This window comes from Triticum urartu, chromosome 1, assembly GCF_003073215.2.
Source record: "Triticum urartu cultivar G1812 chromosome 1, Tu2.1, whole genome shotgun sequence".
Lineage (NCBI taxonomy): Eukaryota > Viridiplantae > Streptophyta > Magnoliopsida > Poales > Poaceae > Triticum > Triticum urartu.
In genome coordinates this window covers 343,313,465-343,337,973 of record NC_053022.1, presented here as the reverse complement: position 1 = coordinate 343,337,973, position 24,509 = coordinate 343,313,465, and the positions used below count along the sequence as shown (strand labels likewise).

The 24,509-nt window shown below is 44.3% G+C and overlaps 3 protein-coding genes across 4 annotated transcripts; 1 reads left to right on the top strand and 2 right to left on the bottom strand.

Moving 5' to 3' along the window:
* The first annotated feature begins 400 nt into the window (after positions 1-400).
* LOC125511044 lies at positions 401-3,028 on the top strand. Of its 2 annotated transcripts, XR_007284877.1 has the most exons (3): positions 401-774; positions 1,012-2,226; positions 2,574-3,028. XR_007284877.1 is itself a non-coding variant. In XM_048676329.1 (2 exons), exons 1-2 carry the CDS (start codon positions 565-567, stop codon positions 1,921-1,923), a joined length of 1,122 nt encoding a protein of 373 aa, XP_048532286.1. In that variant the 5' UTR covers positions 401-564; the 3' UTR covers positions 1,924-3,028. The 2 variants fall into 2 exon arrangements, 1 of the variants encoding a protein (XP_048532286.1); XM_048676329.1 differs by having other exon boundaries at positions 1,012-3,028.
* LOC125511055 (uncharacterized protein At2g38710) lies at positions 2,824-5,189 on the bottom strand. The gene is made up of 5 exons (XM_048676339.1): positions 4,932-5,189; positions 4,197-4,316; positions 3,957-4,071; positions 3,768-3,861; positions 2,824-3,290 (listed from the first exon to the last, which is right to left on the bottom strand). Exons 1-5 carry the CDS (start codon positions 5,033-5,035, stop codon positions 3,079-3,081), a joined length of 645 nt encoding a protein of 214 aa, XP_048532296.1. The 5' UTR covers positions 5,036-5,189; the 3' UTR covers positions 2,824-3,078.
* A 930-nt stretch (positions 5,190-6,119) lies between these two features.
* On the bottom strand, positions 6,120-9,524 carry LOC125511033 (uncharacterized sugar kinase slr0537). The gene is made up of 5 exons (XM_048676319.1): positions 9,044-9,524; positions 8,218-8,483; positions 7,986-8,103; positions 7,442-7,650; positions 6,120-7,056 (listed from the first exon to the last, which is right to left on the bottom strand). The coding sequence occupies exons 1-5, from the start codon at positions 9,383-9,385 to the stop codon at positions 6,603-6,605; spliced, it is 1,389 nt and encodes a 462-aa protein (XP_048532276.1). The 5' UTR covers positions 9,386-9,524; the 3' UTR covers positions 6,120-6,602.
* Between the last annotated feature and the right edge of the window lie 14,985 nt (positions 9,525-24,509).

Here is a 24,509-nt window from a genome sequence, read left to right as displayed (position 1 = left end):
TAAGTTTTTTATAAACACACACATGTATGCTATGTATGTGCAAAATTTCACAACGTTTTACTTTCACATGTGTCATAAGTATTGCACATCTAAGTCTTATGTCATTGATCTCACGCGGAAATTCAAGTGAATATTTTCTTTTTTCTTTTCCTTTCCATTTTATGCTTGATTGTGTCATTTAGATGTGCAATAAATTATGCACACCTAGATGTGCCCTAAACAAAAGTATTTTTAAATAGGCCTTTTATTTGCTTTTGGGCCCATACAGCTTACAATTATATTGTTCAAAACAATTTTTCATGGATCCGTAGTGAACACATAATTTTTTCACAGATTTTATTTATATTTTTTTTTGAAACTTCTAAACGCGTGCACCATAACTTCTCACTCCATGGGGAAGGGCCTAATGCGTGGTATATTGATGACTTGGTGCAGAGTCCCTTCAGTTCCCACACAAGGCTCCTTGGTCACCAGCGTGCCATTTGGGATTCCGCAACCTGTTCTCAATGCGCCATAAATCAGGCATTGCTATCCGCTGCATATAAAGGGCTCCACCTTTCCCGTATGGCAATCGCCCATTCAACCGAGCAGAGCAAGGAGAAGCTCAAACAGCGAAGGGCGGCAATGGTGAAGATACTGGAGATCGGAGGAGGACCACTCGACGCCGAGGAAGACGACGACTGCTGCGAGATAGACCCCGCCGAGTTCGCCAAGAAGGTGAACCTCAAAGCATCAGCCGACGACGATGTGGTCGTGGTTGCGGCGAAAGGCCCGGTAGGTTCTCTCTCACTCTCTCTTCCTCCCATTATCTTCTACCCCCCCCCCCCCCCCCCCCAATACATGTCTGGCCGGTTAATTTTCCATTGGAGTTCAGATCAGTAATTGTTCTGTTAACTCGGTAGCTGCATATGAATCGGAAGGCACCGAGGAAATTCTTAAACATAATATTCACCTGATGTAAAATTCATGAACCACGGGAACATCTTCTCTTTTTCCTGTCATGCCCTGTAGATCAAAGTCAAGGTGGAAGTAGATGGGTCGGAGCATTCTGCAGAAACCATCCCTATCATCGCCAATGGTAATGGTGGCCTGCACGGACGCATTGCTGGTGATCGCTTGGATAACCCCTATGAGATTGAAGAAGATGAACCTACTATCCATCAGATGGAGCCTCTTGAGGCCAAGCCTGATGTCAAAAGCACCCCTGTCGAGCCACTGCTGGTGATGTCCGATTCCGAACTGCCCTTTGGGGGGCTCTTCGCTGACATGTCTCCGGTCAAGCGTGAACCTGAAGATGGCAATGGTGCGAACGAGCTCTTCCCTGAAACCATCCCTGACGTGCTGCTGCCGAAGAGCGTTCCTGTCATGTTGCCAGTGAATGGCGAACCTGAAGATGGCACCAGTGGTGGCGATGAGCATGAACTCTCTGAGGAGGAAGTCATGCCTGAGATGTCGCTGCTGAAGTGTGACTCTGAATGCTTCGAGGAGGTCGTCAATCCTGGCATGTCACAGGCAAAGTGTGAGACTGAAGGCAATGCCGGTGCTGTGGATGAACCCATCGAGGAGGAAATCATCCCTGACATGTCGCCGCTGAAATGCGGGTCTGAATGCTTTGAGGAGGTCGTCATTCCTGACTTGTCGCCGGTAACGCACAACAGTGGCACGGATGAACTCTCCAAGGAGAAAACCATCCCTGCCATGCCGCTGCTGAAGTCTGAATCTGAATACTTTGAGGATGTTGCTGTTCCTGTCATGTCGCCGATAAAGCACAAACCTGAAGACCATCATGGTGCTGAAGAGTGTGTCGGAGAAGAGGATGGGTATGACCATCTCCCTGAGATGGATAAACTCAGCCCTGAAGGAAGAGTGTTTAATGAGGAAGACGGTGACGACGTAGTTGTAGTAGCCAAACAGGCTCTTTGAACTGGCTTTCCAGCTTGCTATATTACATCTATGTATTAAGTAATCTGAGCATGCTTGCAATGAGAAATGATGTTTTATGCTCCACAAATAACAGTAGTACTACTAAGTGCAAATGATTCAGATTTTGTGTGACAAGAACTGTTCAATGTTTTATGATGTTGAATCCATATAAATGTGACAATATCTCTGATATACTCCATGATGATGAATAACTAGGTGGCACTGAAAGACTTTCCGCATCCAAGGCACCTGTGTGGGAATTACCCATTTGATACAACTCCGCACGAGAGCCGTTGTCGCAAGGTAACCTGACTGACTGCCCATCCATGATTGCTTGCAAGCACTCCCTCCCTTCCTAAATACTCCCTCTGTCTCTACATAAGTGTCTCAACTTTGTATTAACTCTAGTATAAAGTTGTACTCCCTCCGCCTGGAAATACTTGTCCTACAAATGGTTGTATCTAGACTTATTTTAGTTATAGATACATTCATTTTCAATCATTTCTAGGACAAGTATTTCCGGACGGAGGGAGTACTAAGCTTGAGACACTTATTTTGGGACGGAGGGAGTATATGTCTTTTTAGAGATTCCACTATACTATGATAAATTCCTTTCCAGCATAAATAATTTGCTGTTCTACACAATGCAGTGTTATTGCTCTTTGTGTGAGGTGCCTGCCTCCAGTTGTCTAGAGTGGAAAGGAACAGAAGGGCACTGCCATAGTACCAAGTAATTTCAGAATTGTTCTTCATGCTTCAGTTGGTCACAACAAACATCAGATTGTGAGTTCATCCTGTATTTTTCTTGGCAATAATTGTTATGTTTGAGCTTTTGACTAACATTCCAGATCAAATCTCAAGTAGTAACAAGACAAGATTACTGGTATCATAACCAGTGAATGAACAACTTAAATCAATTAATTTCACACAATTATTTGTAATCAAAGTGCATAGGCTTACAGATACATAACCATCACCATTTAACTTGTCCCAGAACGACATGAGGGCCGTTGACATGGCACCCCACATTCTTTGGAATGAAATGGCATGATGGCAGATCAATGACTAGAGTTGATTTTTTCGAACAAATTCTCACACCAATTCCTTCCAAGCCAAATTAAAAATAGTTGTATTACCTGCTACAGTACAGATAAATCACTGGCCTGGTTTGAATCCATTAACTATGGGTGCCCCGTTAATTTCACCTCTGTTCTTCTTGACATATGCAGTATATTCACCATAGTGCATGGTGTACAGGGTACTCTGGTAGCGGGTGACGCGGATTTTCTTCCTCAAAGACTCGGTGATGGTGCCATTATAGCCAGCCTTCCTCATGAGCGAGTCAATGGTCTCTAGTTGTGTCCATCCTGCCAGGTATCTCAGGACTATGTTATATATATCGAGAGAGAGGCAACTAAAATGGGAATGTACTGATTAAAAGATTTTTATTTGTTCTCCCGCGCTCTTCAATTTTATTTATTTCATCCATATATGGACATGTGATATTGCGAAATCCCATGAAGTTAACATATCCAGCACTTTGAGGCTCTCTTGCATTGAGGTTCTTTATACATTCAAGCAAGTGAGTAAACTGCGATGAGTACTTGATATCTAAACAGGGTACAGACTGGAGGGTTGATTTTGCTAGCTAAATGGCAGACTCTATATAGAGATACACAAAGCCAAAATACATTGGCATGTGGGGACAAATTTCTCAACAACACAATGGCATTGTAACTCAGTAGAAATTTTCAACGGGTTTTGGGCTGATTATGTAACTGTGTGTAGCAGTTTTAAGAACTGAGGGATATTGGTGGAGGGATATGTAGGTGATAAGTGCTCACCTTCATGGGCAGCAACCTCAGGTAAATAAGTTCCACTCCGTCTTACATTATAGTCAGGATCGGTGAACTCAATAATTAAACCATGCTTTCCAACCTGCAGTCTCATAAGAAAATGGCGTTGATGCAATTTTTTGGCTGTAAGACCATAGACACCAATGGAATTAGAGTTAATAGCATGTAGGAGCAAACCTCCCAATCAAGGTGGTTGAGTGCAATTTCGTATTCAGTCAATATAGAAACTGTGCATTCCAAATATGGCAGCTCTTTGGACTGTATCGGAGAAAAGCGCCGATCCCTCAGGGCACTGCAAGTGAGATCTTAGTTGGTTCATATGATCCAACTAATAGATAGTGTGCAACACTGACTGGTAGCGCACATGAAAATATTGATACCAAGCACATGGAAATCTTATGTCCTTACAACAGTTACCTGGTCAGCGCGTAATCCTTGAAGCCGCTTACAATCTGACGGGGCTCCAAAGTTCCGATGCATCCCCTTAGGCGTGGCTCGGAACCATTGGTAGCCTTCTTCCAGGTGACAAACAGTGGGCTGAAGTTACAAGATTTAACCCACTGAGCTCAGACATGGTACATATATGTTTTTCCAGATAACACTAACACGTTTTTTCAGAAACTACCTTATTAGCTAAACAGTCTTAATAAACCTACAATATTGTGATGGAACTCTGACAACATTTTACGAATGGCAGGATAGGAACCGGTACCAAAAGCTGGAAGGCCAAACATGCAAAAACATGTGGACTCCCACCATTCACAAGTATAAAACGTTTTGAATATTTCAATATGGACTAGATGTGGACTGAAATGAGTGAAAACACACACTAAAAACGTGTCTATATATACATCTGATTCAAAAAAAGAAAGTTGCAGCATCTTTATATCTGTGAAAGGAGGGAGTGTTTCTTATTTCCTCTTCTCTACTTAAGATAATCTCTGCATCTGATATTAGCGAATACACTCGATGAATCCAAGCCAGCAAACGCCCAAATCCACTCTCGCCGCCGTAAAAGGCGAGCCCTTCCCCCAAATCCGCGGCGAAATTGACCAGAAACCACGCCAGACCGCCGTGAAAGCCCGTCCTTTACGGCGTGGAGGGGAGAGGCCGATCGCGGCCTGGGAGGAGGAGGAGGAGGAGGAGGCTTACTGGACGCCCTCCTCGAAGGCGGGCGGCGGCGGCTGCTCGCCGCTGTAGTGGGCGACGAGGGTGTCGAAGCAGTAGACCGCCATTTCCTCCGTGGCCACCACCATCGTCGATCGCCGCCGCCGAGAGGGCCCGGCCGTCGCTCAGCTGAGGCGGCGGGCGCGGACGGCGCGGCGGTGGGGGGAGGGAGGGTACGGAGGTTGGGGAGGGGCGGAAGCGAGCGGTGCGTTCGTTTCGTGCTGTTGGATTCCGAGTCAAGTAGAGAAGGGGGATGCGTGCGTCTCCGTGGGAGTTTTCCTTTCCTTTTCGGAATTGTCACGATTGCCCCTGGCTGCCGCTGGTATTTACGGCCTATGCAAGCAAGCGGTGGGGTGTAGCCAGGGACGTAACGGGTATTTGCTTGCGCGTCATGAATCCCGGGAGAATTAAAACTGCTGCCCATGAAATTTCTGCCACGTTATTCCGGATCCGCACTAACTCGCCACATTAATACGATGCATCACACTACTTCAGGCTTTGAATTTTTGCGCAGAGATAGTCAGCCTTCAATGTTGCTGATTTTGCTACAAATTCTAGCTGGTACTCCCTCTGTAAACTAAACTGATACTCCCTTCCTCCAAAAATACTTGTCGAGAAAATGGATATATTGTCGGAGAAATGAATATAGATCACTGGATCTTATATAAATTTACAGAGGGGGTATATATGTAAAACTTTTCTTTATCATGGGGTGGAGCTCCTCAAATGGTGCTAACAACTCTACAGTCTACAGCTCTCGCCAACTGTTCGAGGCAATGGCTCAGCAGGTCGACACGTATCTATAAGGAAACATTTTACAGTCGGGTGGCGTTCCCAGATCAAACAAGAAAAGTTTGCAAACAAGCAAGCATACGTGTGCTCCACGCCACGCAGCATCCAAAAATTTAACAAGCTAGTAGAAACAAAGCTAGCAGAACAAGTAGCATATATATATATAGGCTACCAGAAAGAAGAGAATCTGGGGCACTGAACTGCACTTGGTTGCAGTACAGCTCTGACTAGTATAGCTCAAGATATTATACCTTTCGCTGCTGAAGGCGACGTTCCACCCAACCACATCGAATCCCCATCCAACAAAGTCGGACGATCGCATTACAGTTGTGGTGATAAGCATATCCCCTTTGACGCGAATTCGGTCAGTGGACACACGGGTTCCGCCGAAAGAAGTTTATTCACATTCTAGACCAAGATGGCATTTGTCTTTCGACTGCATTACATTACAGCCAAACATATGATATCATGTTCCTTTTTCGAAATAAAAACACCCATGTATCATGTATGTAGCATCCTTCCCGTGCAAAAATGTAAGTGATGAAATGGTGACAGAGGCCGAGAGAGCTGACAATGAGCTAGGACTAAAGGAATGAGATGCTATATACAAGTGAATGTGCCTACGACCTGTCGCGGCGGGGCTTGAAGTTGAAGGGCCGGCAATCTGATGGAATTTACCTGCTAGTATGCTTTTCAAAGGAAGGAGGTGCTGGTTTAGCATTTATATAGAACCTGAGTCTGAGTGGTAAAACTAAACAATTGCTCAAGAGATCTTCTAGAGAAGGGGGCACAGCCCACTTCGGCCCCCAGTAGTTCCCATCGTCGCCGCCTGTCGAGGACTTGGGACTTGAGGGGGAGGAAAAATCATAAGTTGGGAACCTGGTCCGTTCCAGCATCTGAACAGAACTCCAAGTTGTCAAGGTGGAACTCGAACGATTCAGCCAACCTGTCAGCATCCTTAACCCTCAGGCGCGTGCCTTGCTGCCCGACGACAACAGCGGCTACCTGCGCCGCCAGCAGGCCGATGCCCTTCAAATCCGATGCGCCCCGGAGGATACCGTACAGGATTCCTGATGCGTATGCATCACCAGCTCCGCAGGTGTCCACAGGTATACATGCCGGCGGGGGGATGTATATTGCTTCACCTTTCACACCGATGTAAGAACCATGCATACCATCTGTAACAGACACTAGAGGGATAGAATGACTCAAGTATCTCGCAGCTGAGACCGTGCTCTCTTCTGAGGTTAGCTCGCAGAACGCCCTTGCTTCGTTGGCATTGGCGAACAGTATGTCTGCATAGTTCCCTACGATGTCCCTGAAAATGTTTAGGACCGAGGTCAGTGGTGCTGGGATATACAGAGCATTGTGCTACCATAATAGAGAACGTGGAGCAAAAATACACTTGCAATCACAAACAAGCATACAGAACTATATGGCTCTGTTGATGATGTCAGTCACATGATCAACACATAGAACTACCATGTCATGTAGCCCACTGATGTAGCATTTTCTAGAGCAGGCACATGTCATCACCACCGTAGGAAGCAAGTAAAAGCAACACCTTTCCCTGATCTACTCATGGACCTCTTGTTAATTAAATGGAAATGGAGGATGACTTATAGACTGAAGAGGATGTGCAACTGGGACGAGATAATTGCAAGTGCCATAGAAACAGGAAATCGCCCGGAGGTTAGTCTCACCAAAAATCACTGTGGCAACGCTTGATGCATGACACATCTGATGCCGAAACAGCAATAAGTGCACCATTCTTCTTAGCATCTTCACATGCCTGCTTGATGGCTTCAATTGTATGACTAAACTCAAAAAGGTACCCTTCCACTATCAGTAAATTTGACTTGGATACTATCTCTGCCAAGTCTGAATCGTAAGCCAAAGTTGAAGAGGTACCCTGCAAGACAAGTTACAAGGCATCATTAGAGAATAAGGTAGTACCAGGAGTATTTCTACATAAATGGCCAGCAAAATAAATTATACTTGTCCATTGAATCTTTGATATAAGATGGATGTTCACAATGCCATACGTACTTCAAATAAGATCATGTGTATAATATACGGTCTTAAGAAGCCAAACAGTGAATTGATGCATCTTCCGGAAGGCATTAGCACAACTCCGAAGTACCCAAAGAGTAAAGAGCATATAAATTATGTCTAACGATACATCATAATCTGGACAAGTTTACCAACTATTGTAAAAAGCAGAAAGCCGTTGGTGAAGAAACTAACCTGGTAAGCAAGCATAGTTCGCTGTGCATCTGGAGTTGTTAGAACAATCACAGTGCCAGTAGTCCCATCTTTGACCGGCTTGGACAAGAATTGCACATTAGCACGATGCAGCTTTTGCCTAACAGCATGATCCAAACAACAGTTTGATGTCAGACAATGTTCAAAAGCCTTACTGGTAGCAATAGTACAACAAGATCAGAGGCAGTGAAGATATTGTCTTAGTGAATTTTACCTGTAGAAACTACCAAGTGGGTCACTGCCCACACTGCCGGCCATTGCTATTCTAAGCTCAGGGTAGCTGCTGGCCCGACTACAACCAAGCCTTGCTAGAGCCACAAGCGAGTTGGACAATGAGCCTCCGGCAGCGGCCTTGTAGGTGCAGCCATCCATGGCACGCAAGACCCGTCCCCTCTCCTCATGGTTAACGACCTTTCTAGTACCCTTCTCTATGCCCAGTCTCTCGAGGAATTCATCATCCACCATGCCTGAGAAGTCAACCTATTTGAGCAAGAAACCGTTCATAAGTTAGTACCATTGATCCCAAGAGCTTATCCAAATAGATCGAATGTCTGTACTCTGTACTGGTGTACATTACATATTTGGCACCAACAACACATATGACGAATAAATTGTATTTGTGCACATACAAGCAGCAAATAATCAACGAGATAGGCCACAAGACGAATCCCTGACACTAGTGACAGCCACCACAGCCTATTCACACCAATTACTAGCAATGTGTATTCTGCATTTGTGGTGCATGGAAGGGGTCAATGTTTGTTTTCCCAGCTACTGGTTTCTTGCAATTTGGCATCAGGAAACCACCTTCAATTCCACATTTACTTAGGAAACAATATAGTAGCACGACCAAACATCGAGGAAACATTCAGGTCATTAGTAAACACCGTCAAACTTGCACAAGTCGAAATGTTAAATCATCAACAGTAAAAACAACACCAAAATCTTGTCAGAGTCCTAACCAGTCAATGCCCTACGTTATGTTGAAGGCTTGAAGCTACTGGTTGATTGCAGATTAGCAACGGTAAGAATGTGCGCACCATGGCCTGGCCGAGTCCGAGCACGTCCCAGCGCTCGGGCCCGGAGAAGGCAGCGGCGGCGAGCTCGATGACGTCCTCGCACTCCTGCTCCTGCCTCGGCGGCCCACCGCTGAGCGCGCCCGGGCCATCCTCCTCGTCCTCGTCGTCGCTGGCATCTTCGTCGGCGTCCGAGAATCCTCCCAGGAGCGCCCTCGGCCTGCCCTCCCAGCGCACCGCGAACCGGCGCAGCCCTGGCCTGGCTCCTCCTCGCGGCGCGGCGCAGGAAGAGGAAGGAGGAGGCGGGAGGGGAGCGGCGAGGCGGCGGCTGATGAGGCGGGAGGCGGTGGTGGAGGCGAGCGCCATTGAAGAGGAGGATGGGAGTGGGAGAGGAGGAGCCGTGCCGTGTTCGGAGCAGGGAAATGGAGTGGATTAGGGTGTGGGGGAGGGAGAAGAGGACGTGGAGCTCGCGCGGCCGGCCACGGCCAGGCTGAGAAAGAGAAAACGGAAGCAAGTTTATGTTGCCGGTCCGACCGGATAAGAATTTACCCCATGCTCCTAGCTTTTCTAGGAAATCTTCGGTAAACGCATGACAAAAATACACCACACTATTATAAGAAAAATCTATACCGAAATTGCTACTTCCTCCTAACATTAGTTTAAATCTGTGACATTTATTTTGAACTTTACTTTAAAATTACGACACTTGTTTTAAATCGGAGTGGATACAATTTATGAGTGAATCCAATGAAAAGTCCTACAAACCCTTTTCCTTCACTCCGAATTTCAAGTGTGGGGGGGCTCCATTTTCCAAAACTTGCCATAGAAACATGTAAAACGCAACTCCATAAAAGTCAGTCATGAATGTAACGTTGCTCCTGACTATGTACATCGGTGTCCTAGTCCTCTCCTTGTTACAGGATCACAAATCATAAACCTAACTATGGCATTTGCTCATGCCTTGAGTTATGGCAGTCGGTAAGAGTATCTTTGATAGGTTACCCAAAAATGATGATCAAAAAGCAATTTTATGTATAGAAGGGATGAGTCTTAGGAATCATTTCTCTTCTCCAACATCAAGTCTAAAATTGCTTGCCTACCTTTTATTTGGCTATATATATATATATATATATATATATATATATATATATATATCTTCTTCACATTCAAACTATCATCGGGATTTATCACGAGTGAATTTCGTATGGCCCCTTGGCACAAGATTTCGATTACTTTTCCTGTTTCCAATTTAGGAGATTCGATAATGGAATGTTAAATCGATATTGTTAGGGTGTCCTCTCATCTATAAACCATTGACTAATAAAAGACCAAAGTGGTGATAAATAAATGGGCGGACAAGAATTCAAAAAAATATGATCATATCCTCACAATTCCAATACATATCAAAGTTAGAAGTTCAAAATTTCAAATTGAGATTAAACAAGCATAATTCATCCAAAAGAGGTCATCATCACAAGACAACTACCAACCAAATCAGTAATGATAGTTCAACCATCATGCCCTCTCATCGCCACCATGCCACCCAAGTTACCATCACTGGCATGACGAACCTGGGACTGAAACCTCTCATGTAGTTGCACGTTGCCTTGGCCGGCAAAATTGATCATGCATGTCGACGATTAATGCACTACTAATCTTATGATCTACTAGGGGCCGTGGAAGACAGTAGAGGGAGTAGCGGTGCCGAAGGGATCTCGATAGCAACGAAGGTGGCATAGTGTTTTACCCAACTTTAGCCTCCCAGGTGGGTAATACCCCTACGCCCTGTCTATTTTTTTATGAATCAGTATGAGGATTACAATGGAGTGGATCTATAATTAGCTTGTTATGGGCTTATTGCTCCTGGAATGACTTGATCCTTGATAGAGGTGCATCTATCCTTTTATAGGTAGATGAAATGTTAGTAGTTCAGGAACTATCTTCGAGTATGATCATCCCATTATAACAGGGACATATCTCCCATAATAGTGTATTCTCTAACTTATCACACCCATCTTCATCCCCTTTGAATGTACTCGGGGCACAATGGGTGTGGGACTCATGGAGCCCTTACACACTCGTTCGTGCAGCTCGGTCTAGGTACGCCCATAGGCCCCCCTCCTTCGATTAGGTATCCTCACTAACAGCGCATAAGCTCGAAGTAGGCTTTCCCCTTCTCATAAAGGGCCTCTAAATTCATGAACTTAAGCCTTTGCTCCTGCTTCTCTTGCTTGTTCCTCAACATGATCTCCTCATCAGCAATTTGGCGTCCCATCATGGATCACCTTCGCTCCTCTAAGGCAAACTGGAGCTCCTCCAATTCTTTGGGCTCCATCAATTTTGAGTCCTTATCTGCTCCCTTATCTATGGCAAGCTCCTTATTTACTATCACCATGGTCTCAAGTGTGGCAGAGTATCGATCACCTCTCCCTTTATTCAACCTCTCTTTTTCACTCTTCCCTCGAAGGACTCTTGTTTGACGGTGTCACAAAGCATGGAGTGAGACTCCTCTTTCCACTGTTATCACTGGAGTTACTATATTAGAAATCATCCACTTGGGTTACCAAAAAGTGGGTGTTAAGACTTCACGACTCACAATTTTCCTTCCAATGAATCAACCGTTCCAACTGCTCTTTTGCCATTCTTCATCAGCAACAGAGTTCTAGTTGGCTTTCACTAGCACGACATAAAGCATAAGAATGTTTAAAATCGTTGGCATGATCGGGATAAGTGGCTTTGCCCCTTTTGGCTACCACCCACCACCTTGTTCTTCTTCTCCTTTGGAGCATTCTCTCCCTCCTTCACAAATACATCTTCGAGAGGAAGAGATTGCTTGGTCTTGCTCTTCTTGATGTTCTTCTTCTTCGACTTGGGTGCAAATCCAAGCCCCTCCTTAGCTAGAACTTCCTTTTGATTGCTCAAAAGTTTGTTGAGGTTATTCTCACCTTGTATGCACGAGACAAGGCCTTTCTCAAGTTGCTCCTTCAATTTAGTGTTCTCCTCAACAAGATGAGCATGCTCACAAAAAGGGTTAGTTGCATGAGCATGATCAATTAAAACAAAAGGAGGACATGTTGTGATCTCTTTAGTTAGCTTCACTTGGAGATCAAATAAAGTTTTAACCTCTCCAAACCCACTTTTATCAATTTTTTCATTAAGATTGTCACCCCCCCCCGAACAATTGGGACGCCTTCTAGCTAAAGTTGACTCATATTTAGTCCCTTTTTCATCAAGTTTTATATTACTAAAAAAGATTCAATGGGTGAGACACCAATCATTTTAATATCTTCATCATGGTTACGGTAAAAATCAGGCGGAAGAGCCTTTTCTAGGAATTCTCGCTTAGCTCTCAACCTAGCGGTTCTTCATTTACTTTCATTAATGGAGACATAGATTGCTTCAATAGACTCATTAATATCAAGCTTGGGTGGCAAAATTTTAGATTTGAAATTTTCCGCATCATGAGCAATCTTATCCATATTCCTAGCCATGTCATCAACTTTATTCAATTTGTTCCTCTATCATAGTACTGAAAATCTTTTGAGAATTAATAAATTATTTAATATCACTTTCAAGATCAGAGGGCATCCTATTATTATTATTATTATTATTATTATTATTATTATATATGAATTACCATAGGAATTACCATAATTATTAGAGGAATTTCCATGAAATGGCCTAGGATTGAAATTACCCCTATAAGCATTATTATTGAAATGATTTTGAGAGACAAAATTCTGATGGAAATATGCCCTAGAGGCAATAATAAAGTTTTTATTATTATATTTCCTTATTCATGATAAAATTTTATTATTCATGCTGAATTGTATTTATCGGAAACTTAAGTACATGTGTGGATACATAAACAAATACCGTGTCCCTAGTAAGCCTCTACTAGACTAGCTCGTTGATCAAAGATGGTTAAGGTTTCCTAACCATGGACATATGTTGTCACTTGATAACGGGATCACATCATTATGAGAATGATGTGATGGACAAGACCCATCCGTTAGCTTAGCATATGATCGTTTAGTTTATTGCTATTGCTTTCTTCATGTCAAATACATATTCCTTCGACTATGAGATCATGCAACTCCCGGATACCAGAGGAATACCTTGTGTGCTAACAAACGTCACAATGTAACTGGGTGATCATAAAGATTCTCTACAGGTATCTCCGAAGGTGTCTGTTGAGTTGGCATGGATTGAGATTAAGATTTGTCACTCCGTGTATCAGAGAGGTATCTCTGGGCCCTCTCGGTAATACACATCACAAGAAGCTTGCAAGCAAAATGACTAAGGAGTTAGTTACGAGATGATGTATTACAGAACGAGTAAAGAGATTTGCCGGTAACGAGATTGCACTAGGTATGAAGATACCAATGATCGAATCTCGAGCAAGTAACATACCGACAGACAAAGGGAATTATTTATGTTGTCATAAGGTTCGATCGATAAAGATGTTCATAGAATATGCAGGAACCAATATGGGTATCCAGGTTCCGCTATTGGTTATTGACCGGAGAGGCGTGTTGGTCATGTCTACATCATTCTTAAACCTATAGGGTCCGCACGCTTAACGTTCGTTGACGATATAGTATTATATGAGTTGTGTGATTTGGTGACCGAATGTTGTTCGGAGTCCCGGATGAGATCACAGACATGACAAGGAGCTCCGAAATGGTCCGGAGGTAAAGATTGATATATAGGACGATACTATTTGGTCACCGGAAAGGTTTCGGAGTGTATCGGGTAGTCATCGGATCACCGAAAGGGGTTCTCGGAAGCCCCGAGAGATTAATGGGCCTTATGGGCCAAGAGAGGGGAACACTGAAGGAAATATGCCCTAGAGGCAATAATAAAGATGTTATTTTATATTTCCTTATTCATGATAAAGGTTTATTATTCATGCTAGAATTGTATTGATCGGAAACTTAAATACATGGGTGAATACATAAACAAATAATGTGTCCCTAGTAAGCCTGTAAGTGCATCTAGTGCCACCCCTAGTTGGTTTAAGAAAAAGGGTTTCCCCCCGCTTTATATTATAAAGCATACCACCAAGCATCCAAAGTCACAAAGTCAAGTACAATAAGTCATAGAATCATGCTGGGGGCACAGCAAGACAAGCCCCAAATAAAGCTAAAAGGAGACTCTAATCCGGCTCGGGAGGAGGAGGTGGTGGCGGTGGAGGAGGAGCAAAAGACGCTGCCGAGGCACGAAGACCCGCCATGATGTTGTCGATGACGCCGCGGTCGCTCCGCTTACTAAGCGGTCTCCAGAGCTGCAAGAAGCCACACATTCTGTAGATCACATCAGTCACGCGAGATGGAATCACTCGTTCGATGACTAATTTATTGCGGAAACCCCTAGTTGGTTTTGGAGTATTGACGATAAAATTGGTTGAGGGACTAATGTGTTTGTGAGAATTGTAGGATAACACAGGTAGTAGTCCCTCATTGATTTGGTTTACCTACCAGAGATGACCCCTAAAAATGTGTGAAGACATTGAAGACAATGGTGGTCTGTGAAGAGTTTCACATTGAAGACTATGACATGAGAAGACATCGTATGAAGACTATGGATTGCAAAGACATAGTTGTTTCGTAGTTTCCTTTTCTTCTTTGTCGAGTCATAATAACCACCGTACTATTAAGTAGGGTCCAAGTGAACAAAGTCAGACTGGCTGAAGTGATGCTCAACCAAATCCTATGTCTTCGAGCGAAGACAATGAGAGCAAATCTTATCCAGAGCTGGGTAAGTCAGCTTTACTTGTAGCCCAAGTCAAGCTGCCGCGTGTGTTTGAAATATGACCGTTGGACACGTGTCAGTTCCTTAGTGACCCAGGGTCATTTCGGACAAATCAGGTCGGGTTGCCTCCTGGCTATAAATTGCCCACCCCTACACCATAAATTGGTGGATGCTCAGAGTTAGTGCATGGCTTTTGTCGTTTGAGAGCAACCCACCTTGAAGCCTTTGAGAGAAATCCTTGCGAGGACAAAGCCCTAAACACCCAGAGCCAAAGAGTGTTAGGCATCACTGAAGTCTTTCTGTCTGCGTGACCTGAAGACTTGTTACACTTGAGGACTGTGAATCCTCCAGCCGGTTAGGCGTCGCGTTCTAAGGATCCAAGAGTCGTTGTGGATTGATACGTCTCCAATGTATCTATAATTTTTGATTGCTCCATGCTATTATATTATCTGTTTTGGATGTTAATGGGCTTTATTTTACACTTTCATATCATTTTTGGGACTAACCTATTGACTGGAGGCCCAACCCAAATTGCTGTTTTTTTGCCTATTTCAGTGTTTCGCAGAAAAGGAATATCAAACGAAGTCCAAACGGAATGAAACCTTCGGGAACGTGATTTTCTCAACAAACATGATCCAAGAGACTTGGAATGGGCGTCAAGAAATAATTGAGGAGGCCACGAGGCAGGGGGCGCGCCCTCCACCCTCGTGGGCCCCTTGTTGCTCCACTGAGCTACTTCTTCCTCCTATATAAGTCCACATACCCCGCAAACATCCAGGAGCACCACGAAAACCTAATTCCACCGCCGCAACCTTCTATACTCGAAAGATCCCATCTCGGGGCCTTTTCCGGAGCTCCGCCGGAGAGGGCATTGATCACGGAGGGCCTCTACATCAACTCCATGGCCTCTCCGATGATGTGTGAGTAGTTTACTTCAGACCTTCGGGTCCATATCTAGTAGCTAGATGGCTTCTTCTCTCTCTTTGGATCTCAATACAAAGTTCTCCTCGATTCTCTTGGAGATCTATTCTATGTAATCTTCTTTTGCGGTGTGTTTGTCGAGATCCGATGAATTGTGGGTTTATGATCCAGATTATCTATGAACAATATTTGATTCTTCTCTGAATTCTTTTATGTATGATTGGTTTATCTTTGCAAGTCTCTTCGAATTATCAGTTTGGTTTGGCCTACTAGATTGATCTTTCTTGCAATGGGAGAAGTGCTTAGCTTTGGGTTCAATCTTGCAGTGCTCGATCCCAGTGATAGTAGGGGAAATGACACGTATTGTATTGTTTCCATCGAGGATAAAAAGATGGGGTTTATATCATATTGCATGAGTTTATCCCTCTACATCATGTCATCTTACTTAAAGCATTACTCTGTTCTTATGAACTTAATACTCTAGATGCATGCTGGATAGCGGTCGATGTGTGGAGTAATAGTAGTAGATGCAGAATCGTTTCGGTCTACTTGTCACGGACGTGATGCCTATATACATGATCATACCTAGATAATATCATAACTATGCTCAATTCTATCAATTGCTCGACGGTAATTCGTTTACCCACTGTAATACTTATAGAAGCCACTAGTGAAACCTATGGCCCCCGGGTCTATCTTCCATCATATTAATCTTCCAACACTTAGCTATTTCTATTGCCGTTTATTTTACTTTGCATCTTTATTTCTCTTTATCATAAAAATACCAAAAATATTATCTTATCATATCTATTAGATCTCACTCTCGTAAGTGACCGTGAAGGGATTGACAACCCCTTTATCGTGTTGGTTGCGAGGTTCTTATTTGTTTGTGTAGGTGCATGGGACTCGAGCGTGATCTCCTACTAGATTGATACCTTGGTTCTAAAAAACTGAGGGAAATACTTACGCTACTTTACTGCATCACCCTTTCCTCTTCAAGGGAAAACCAATGCAGTGCTCAAGAGGTAGCAAGAAGGATTTCTGGCGCCGTTGCCGGGGAGATTCGCGCCAAGTCAAATCAAGATTTGACTACCAACAACGAGCCATTCCTGGCGCCGTTGCCGGGGAGTCTACGCACAAGTCAAGACATACCAAGTACTCATCACAAACTCTTATCCCTCGCATTATATTATTTGCCACTTGCCTCTCATTTTCCTCTCCCCCACTTCACCCTGGCCATTTTATTCGCCCTCTCTTTTTCCGTTCGCCTCTTTTTCGCTTGCTTCTTGTTTGCTCGTGTGTTGGATTGCTTGCTTGTCACGATGGCTCAAGACAACACTAAATTGTGTGACTTTGCCAATACCAACAACAATGATTTTCTTAGCACTCCGATTGCTCCTCTTACCGATGCTGAATCTTGTGAAATTAATGTTCCTTTGTTGAATCTTGTCTTGAAAGATCAATTCACCGGCCTTCCTAGTGAAGATGCCGCTACCCATCTAAATAGCTTTGTTGATTTGTGTGATATGAAAAAGAAGAAATATGTGGACAATGATATTGTTAAATTGAAGCTACTTCCTTTTTCCCTTAGAGATCGTGCTAAAGCTTGGTTTTCATCTTTGCCTAAAAATAGTATTGGTTCATGGAATAAGTGCAAATATGCTTTTATCTCTAAGTATTTTCCTCCCGCTAAAATCATCTCTCTTAGAACGATATTATGAATTTTAAGCAGCTTGATCATGAACATGTTGCACAAGCTTGGGAGAGGATGAAATTAATGATACATAATTTCCCTAGTTGAGATACTTTGTTTTTAAATTCTAGTAAATCCAAAACTTGTCTGAAATTCATGGAACTTGGCATGCTATAATGGAATGGCACTCGACATGTTGTGGTATTTTTCGTGTCCATTTTGAGAGAATGCGCACTCGAATAACAGCCAACAAAGGCATTTTGAAACAAATAGCTGCCACTATAACATCTCAAACGTTTTGTATAATTTAAATTGTGTGCGTTCTATTAACCATTCACGTGACGTCACGCCTCACTCTTTTAATGGCTAGGAGGTGCCGTGCGGACATGTGCTTGAGTGCTTGACTAAACGGGAGGCGTGCGGACTGTACTCCAATGCGGAGGCTCACCGGGAAGCGTGCGAGATGTACGCCCCACAGGCTCACCAGGAAGCGAGCCCTTTGATTTCCATGGCCGCCCGCCTTGCTCGCATCCTCTCCATTAATGGTGCCCAAGACGCAGTTTAATACGGTTTTAAATATAAAACACTCATCGCAAACGTTTTAGTTAGAACACCCGTATGAAAAACCGACAACTTCCCCAGGAAGCCAAGGTAAAATGTGCCTAGCAGGATTTCTGCAGCTTTTGATCGCAAACGTTTTAGTTAGAACACCCGTATGCAAACCGACAGCTTCCCTAGGAAGCCAAGAGAAAATGTGCTGAGCAGGATTTCTGCAGCTCTTAATCGCAAATGTTTTAGATAGAACACCCGTATGCAAAGTGAGAGCTATGGTCTTCCTCCTTAAGTCGAGGGAAAATTCGCAGCGTAGGATCTGTGCATCCCTTCAATGCAAATGGTTGTTTTGGATGACCCGTGTGCAACCACGTACAAACAATTTGGTAAGATTTGCATCTGTCATATTGGGTATGTTGCCATTTGTCAAACTGGAAAGATTGACATTTGTTGATCTAGTAACATTGCCATTTGTCAATCCTTGTAACACTGCAATTTGTCAAAATATGCAGCTAAAAATCACTAGCACTATCTAATTTTTGCAACTAAAATTCAGTAATTAAGCATAGATTTCATTCATAGATTAAGCAGTCGTTCTTAATTTATACAAACAGTTCAACTCGACAGCTGAACCGACCAAAATTTTCCCCAATTGTTGCCAACCACGTACTGAAATAGCTATTTCAACTATATATACTAGCTAATTTTAAGTACGTTGTACAGTTCCACCACACATCTATAGTCAGATGAACTGAAAAAAATATCCCCTAAATACTACTACTACTACGGAGGGGCTTTGTGCTACTTCCGGCAGCCTCTCCTCTACCAAGCGCGCTCAGTAAGAGGCAGAGGAGGAGGAGGAGCCTACCGATGAGCTGGACAAATGCAATATGGTGCTTGCCGCTGCTGCACATTCAGCGATGCTCGCTAGCTCGAACGCCCACTGCCGCTCCGGACGATCCCTCTCAAAGCGGCCGAACTGCTCGTAGATCTCCTGATTCTTCATCTCTGCGTCAGCATGTGCTGCGGCCATGGATGCCATAAGGCTCTTTGTGTGCTCGATGAGGCGCTCCCGCTCCTCCCACAGGAACTCGATGTAGCACGCAAGGTCGCTAACGCACGTGCTGGCCTCCACCTCCGCCTCCCTCCTTCATGCGGTGGTGGCGGAGCGGGTGATGATCCCGGCGGTCGACGATGGGCTGGCGGGCACGGCGGGCGATGATGGGGTGGCGGCCACGACGGCCACCTTCCGCCTTTGGGCCGCGATGGCGGAGCGGGTGATGGCCAGCAGTGGGGTGGCGGCCACGATGGCCACCTCCCGCCTTCGGGCCGCGGTGGTAGAAAGTGCGATGGCCCTGGCTTTCGACGGTGGTGTGGCGGCAACGGCGGCCGGCCACAGCTGCCAACGGGCAGCGGCGGCGGAGCGTGTGGTGGGTGTTCCGCGCACACCCAACAGGGACGCCATGCGCACTACACTACGCCGGGGACTGAGCCGCCGCTGCGGTGTATCCTCCTAGCTGGAGCTGTCCTCTGATGACGGCGGAGTGGCTGAGCGACGACGACAGACCGATGCCATTGGCAATTATGGGAGAAGCAGACGAGATAAGCTACAGGGAGGGAGGGGGAAATGCGACATAGGACTCGCCGGCCATGAGAGTTTATATAGTAGGCCGGTAAGCATTGGGATTTTGGGGGATTTCATCGAGTCGGGTGAGAAGCTTGCGCGGGAACCTACGCGGTTGCACGGGAACGGGCTCACCAACGATTCATTGGCGCCACTTCGAGCCACCGTTTGGCCAAAAGAACACTCCCGCGCGCTGCGCAAGCTTGCATTGTAAGCCGTCTGTGGCAGCTGGGTGACAAGACGTGCAAAAGGAGGATGAAAGGACACGTACACATACGGTTAATACAAAAAAACGTTTGTGATTTAATTACCTACTATACCCTTGTCCTGGTTTATAAGTAGGATTTAACTAATAAAATACGAATGCATGTCGCCAAAGATTATATCGTTGGATTCGTATTTGAACATAGTTTCCAGTTATACAATTTTTGTAACATGCATTAACACTTTTTGGTTAAATTTAAGGTTACATACCAGCAAGCGTTTGCCCGCAACACACATGGCTTATTCCATCACAAACAACTCGGATGGATAAATTGTATGCCACGTATCGCACACGCAACTCTAATCTGATTTGTGCTTGATGTCTCCAACACCGCTCACACAGTTCATCTTATTTGCCACATAACACTGTGTCGGCCTCTACTCGCGTCCATCGGCAAGCTGTGCTCGCCGTTAGGCGCTGCGGCGCGCTTTGCTCGCGTCCGTTGGCGCACTCTGCTCGTGTCCGTCGGCGCGCTCGGCTTGTGGACAACTTTTCCTTGCGTGTTCAACCATGGAGCGCTCTGCTCGCGTCCCTCTGCATGCGCTCTGCTAGCGGTTTGGCATGCGCACGATCACGTCGGGGGCCCCATATCCATGCGGTTACGCCGCACGTGTTGCCACGCGATGAAGTTACGTGCGGCACGATGGAGTTACACACTGCAAATTAGAACTGCCATCAGGGCCTGCCGATATTCTTGGCCGTACGGCTTCCCCTTTAATTCCCACGGCCATTATAACCTTAGTCTCTTCAACCTTTCAATCGCGCCCCACAACACAACAAGCACACCCATGACGACACATAGAGAGGGGATGTCTAGCGGCGCTCCAATGGAGTTCGGCGAGCATAGAGTGGAGACCCACGCGAGGGAGACGGATCTCTCGGTGGTGTACGACCCGACCGTCGTGGACGACTACATCAACAGCGTTGAGCAGTTGCTTGCTCAAGACAAGTACAAGGTGGTCAGCATCGACCTCCAGCAAACCGCCGGTCGTCCCAGCATAGACCATAAGGTTGCCGTCACCCAGTTGTGCGTGCGCCATCATGTCCTCATCTACCACTATTGCATGGCCACAGAGCCTTGCGACCGTTTCAACAGGTTTGTCAACAACACTGACTACAAGTTCGCCATGGTGGAAACCACCGACGATGTAAAAGCGCTCATTGTTACGGGTTTGGCCTGCAAGAACCTTGTCGAAATCCATGACCACTATAGGGTCTATGGCAGCACGAAGAAGGACTCCCTGGTCGAACTCGCCTCGGCCATCATCGACCCCTACTATGAAAAGATGAAGCAGGATGCCCAGAGAACAAGTCCCGTATCCTGGCACAGGGCTTGGATGCGGCAACTGGATGAACCTCACCTCAGGTTCGCGGCCAAGAGCGTGTACATATGCTACGAGATGCACATGTGGATCGTTGACATGAGGAAGTGCCTCATTACCCAAATCGATGAGCCCGGATCGAGCCACAAGTAGAGCAAGCGTCACAAGAAGTAGATGATGATCAGATGATCATTTATGCTAGTTAATCATGCATGTAATATATAGTTTACTTTATTGGTGTGTGGAAATGCCATGTGTGTAGTAGCCACCTATGTAATTATGCATGTAATAGTTTACTTTGGTGTGTGCAAATGCCATGGTTGTAGTAGCCACCTATGTAAGTGGATGTTTAATTTGGTTATGCAACCATGTCCTTACAAGTGTGTGTGTGTGTGTGTGTGTTGTTGTTCTGTATGCAATCCCATTGCAGAACACCACGTCTTATTAGCAGCAACCGTCTGTGTTATTATCGGTCTTTGCACACATTTCTGATTACAGACATGTTTTCCATGTATCACACACATCTTATTATACTGAACCGTTTCTGTTCTCTTGTCTCAACACAAACAGTTCATCGAGTGAACCGCATCGCACACACCTTGATCTCGCTGACCGTTTTTTTTGTGTTGCCTAATCACAAACAGTTCATCCGAGTGAACCATATGTTGTATATCGCACACACCTTCATCTGGCTGCCCGTTTCTTTTGTTCCTCCTCATCGCAAACAGTTAATTGAACTGAACCGTATGCCCTGCATCGCACACGCAACTAAAATCTGAACCATGTTTGATGCATCCTCCATCACAAACGTTTTGCACCTTTTTTGATGATTTTTTACACCATCGTTTGCGATTATTGCATCGCACACAGTTTCATCGAAGGGTCTCTAATCATAGTGTCGCATTAGCAGCATCCTGCAGTAGTGTAGGCATGATGATTTCAGTGGTGCTCACATAAAAGATATGAATTGAAACATGCAAGAGAGCATCATGAATCACATGGCAAACACATTTAAGCCTAACCCACTTCCTATGCATAGGGATTTTGTGAGCAAACAATTGATGGGAGCAAGAATCAATTAGGATAGGAAGGCAAAACAAGCATGACTTCAAAACTTTCAACACATAGAGAGGAAACTTGATATTAGTGAGATATGTAAAAGCATTTGTTCCTCTCTCATAATAATTTTTAGTAGCATCATGAATGAATTCAACAATATAGCTATCACATAAATCATTCTTTTCATGGTTCATAAGCGTAGAAATTTTATTACTCTCCACATAAGCAAATTTATTCTCGTGAATAGTAGTGGGAGCAAACTCAACAAAATAGTTGTGATGTGATTGAAAATTAAAATTACGATGACAAGTTTCATGGTTATTATTACTCTTTATAGCATACATGTCATCACCATAATCATCACAAATAGCAACCTTGTTGTCATAATCAATTGAAACCTCTTCCGAAATAGTGGATTCATCACTAAATAAAGTCATGACCTCTCCAAATCCACTTTCATCAATATAATCATCATAAATAGGAGGCATGCAATCATCATAATAAATTTTCTCATCAAAACTTTGGGGACTAAAAATATCATCTTCATCAAACATAGCATCCCCAGGCTTATGTCTTGCATACACCAACAAAATTGCAATCATGCTCATCATTCAAAGATTTTTTTGTCAAACATTTTATAGAACTATTCTTCTATCAATTGAGCACAATTTTCCTCTCCATCATTTTCAAGAAAGACATGATAAATATGAATAATATGAGGCAACCTCAATTCCATTTTTTATAGTTTTCTTTTATAAACCAAACTAGTGATAAAACAAGAAACTAAAAGATTCAATTGCAAGATCTAAAGATATACCTTCAAGCACTCACCTCCCCGACAACGGTGCCAGAAAATAGCTTCGTTGATGGGGTGTGAGTGCCACTTACCTAACCTCCCTGGCAATGGTGCCAGAAAAGAGCTTGATGTCTACTATGCAACTTTATTCTTGTAGAGTCATGTTGGGCCTCCAAGTGCGGAGTTTTGTAGGACAGTAGCAATTTTCCCTCAAGTGGATGACCTAAGGCTTATCAATCCGTGGGAGGCGTAGGATGAAGATGGTCTCTCTCAAACAACTTTGCAATGAAATAACAAAGAGTCTCTTGTGTCCCCAACACACCAAATACAATGGTAATTTGTATAGGAGCACTAGTTCGGTGAAGAGTTGGTGATACAAGTGTAATATGGATAGTAGATATTGGTTTTTGTAATAAGAACAACAAAAAACAGCAAGGTAGCAGTTGATAAAACGGAACACAAATGGTATTGCAATGCTTGAAAATGAGGCCTAGGGTCCGTACTTTCGCTAGTGCAATCTCTCAACAATGATAATATAATTGGATCATATAACCAATCCTCAGAGTGCAATGAAGAATCACTCCAAAGTTCCTATCTAGCGGAGAACATACAAATAAATTGTTTGTAGCTATTCTTTCCGATCGATCTATCCAAGAGTTCATACTAAATTAACACCAAGTTATTCTTTTCCATCGATCTATCAAGAGTTCGTACTAAAATAACACAAAGTTATTCTTCGATCTATCAAGAGTTTGTACTAAAATAACACCAAAGCAAATTCAGATTTATAATAGTCAATCCAACACAAAGAACCTCAAAGGGTGCCCCAAGATTTCTATCGGAGAAACAAAAGACGAGAACGTGCATCAACCCCTATGCATAGATTACCCCAATGTCACCTCGGGAATCCGTGAGTTGAGTGCCAAAACATATCTCAAGTGAATCAATATAATACCCCATTGTCACCACGGGTATTCATATGCAAGACATATATCACGTGCCCTCAAATGCATAAAAGTATTCAATGAGATAAAACGAAGTCTCAAAGGGAAAACTCAATTCATCACAACAAGATAGAGAGGGAGAAACACCATATGATCCAACTATATTAACAAAGCCCGCGATACATCAAGATCGTGCCATCTCAAGAACACAAGAGAGAGAGACATATATTAAACACATAGCTAATGGTACAAACCCTCAGCCCCGAGGGTGGACTACTCCCTCCTCATCATGGTGGCCGCAGGGATGATGAAGATGGCCATCGGTGATGATTTCCCTCTCCGACAGGGTGCCGGAACGGGGTCTAGATTGGTTTTTCATGGCTACAGAGGCTTGCTGCGGTGGAACCTCTGTTCTATCGACCCCCTAGGGTTTTTGGAATATTTGGGAATTAATAGGGCGGAGAGGCGGTGCGGGAGGCCACCGAGGTGGGCACAACCCACCTGGGCGCGACTGGCACTGGGCACTATGTCAATAGGTTAGTCCCAAAAAATGATATAAA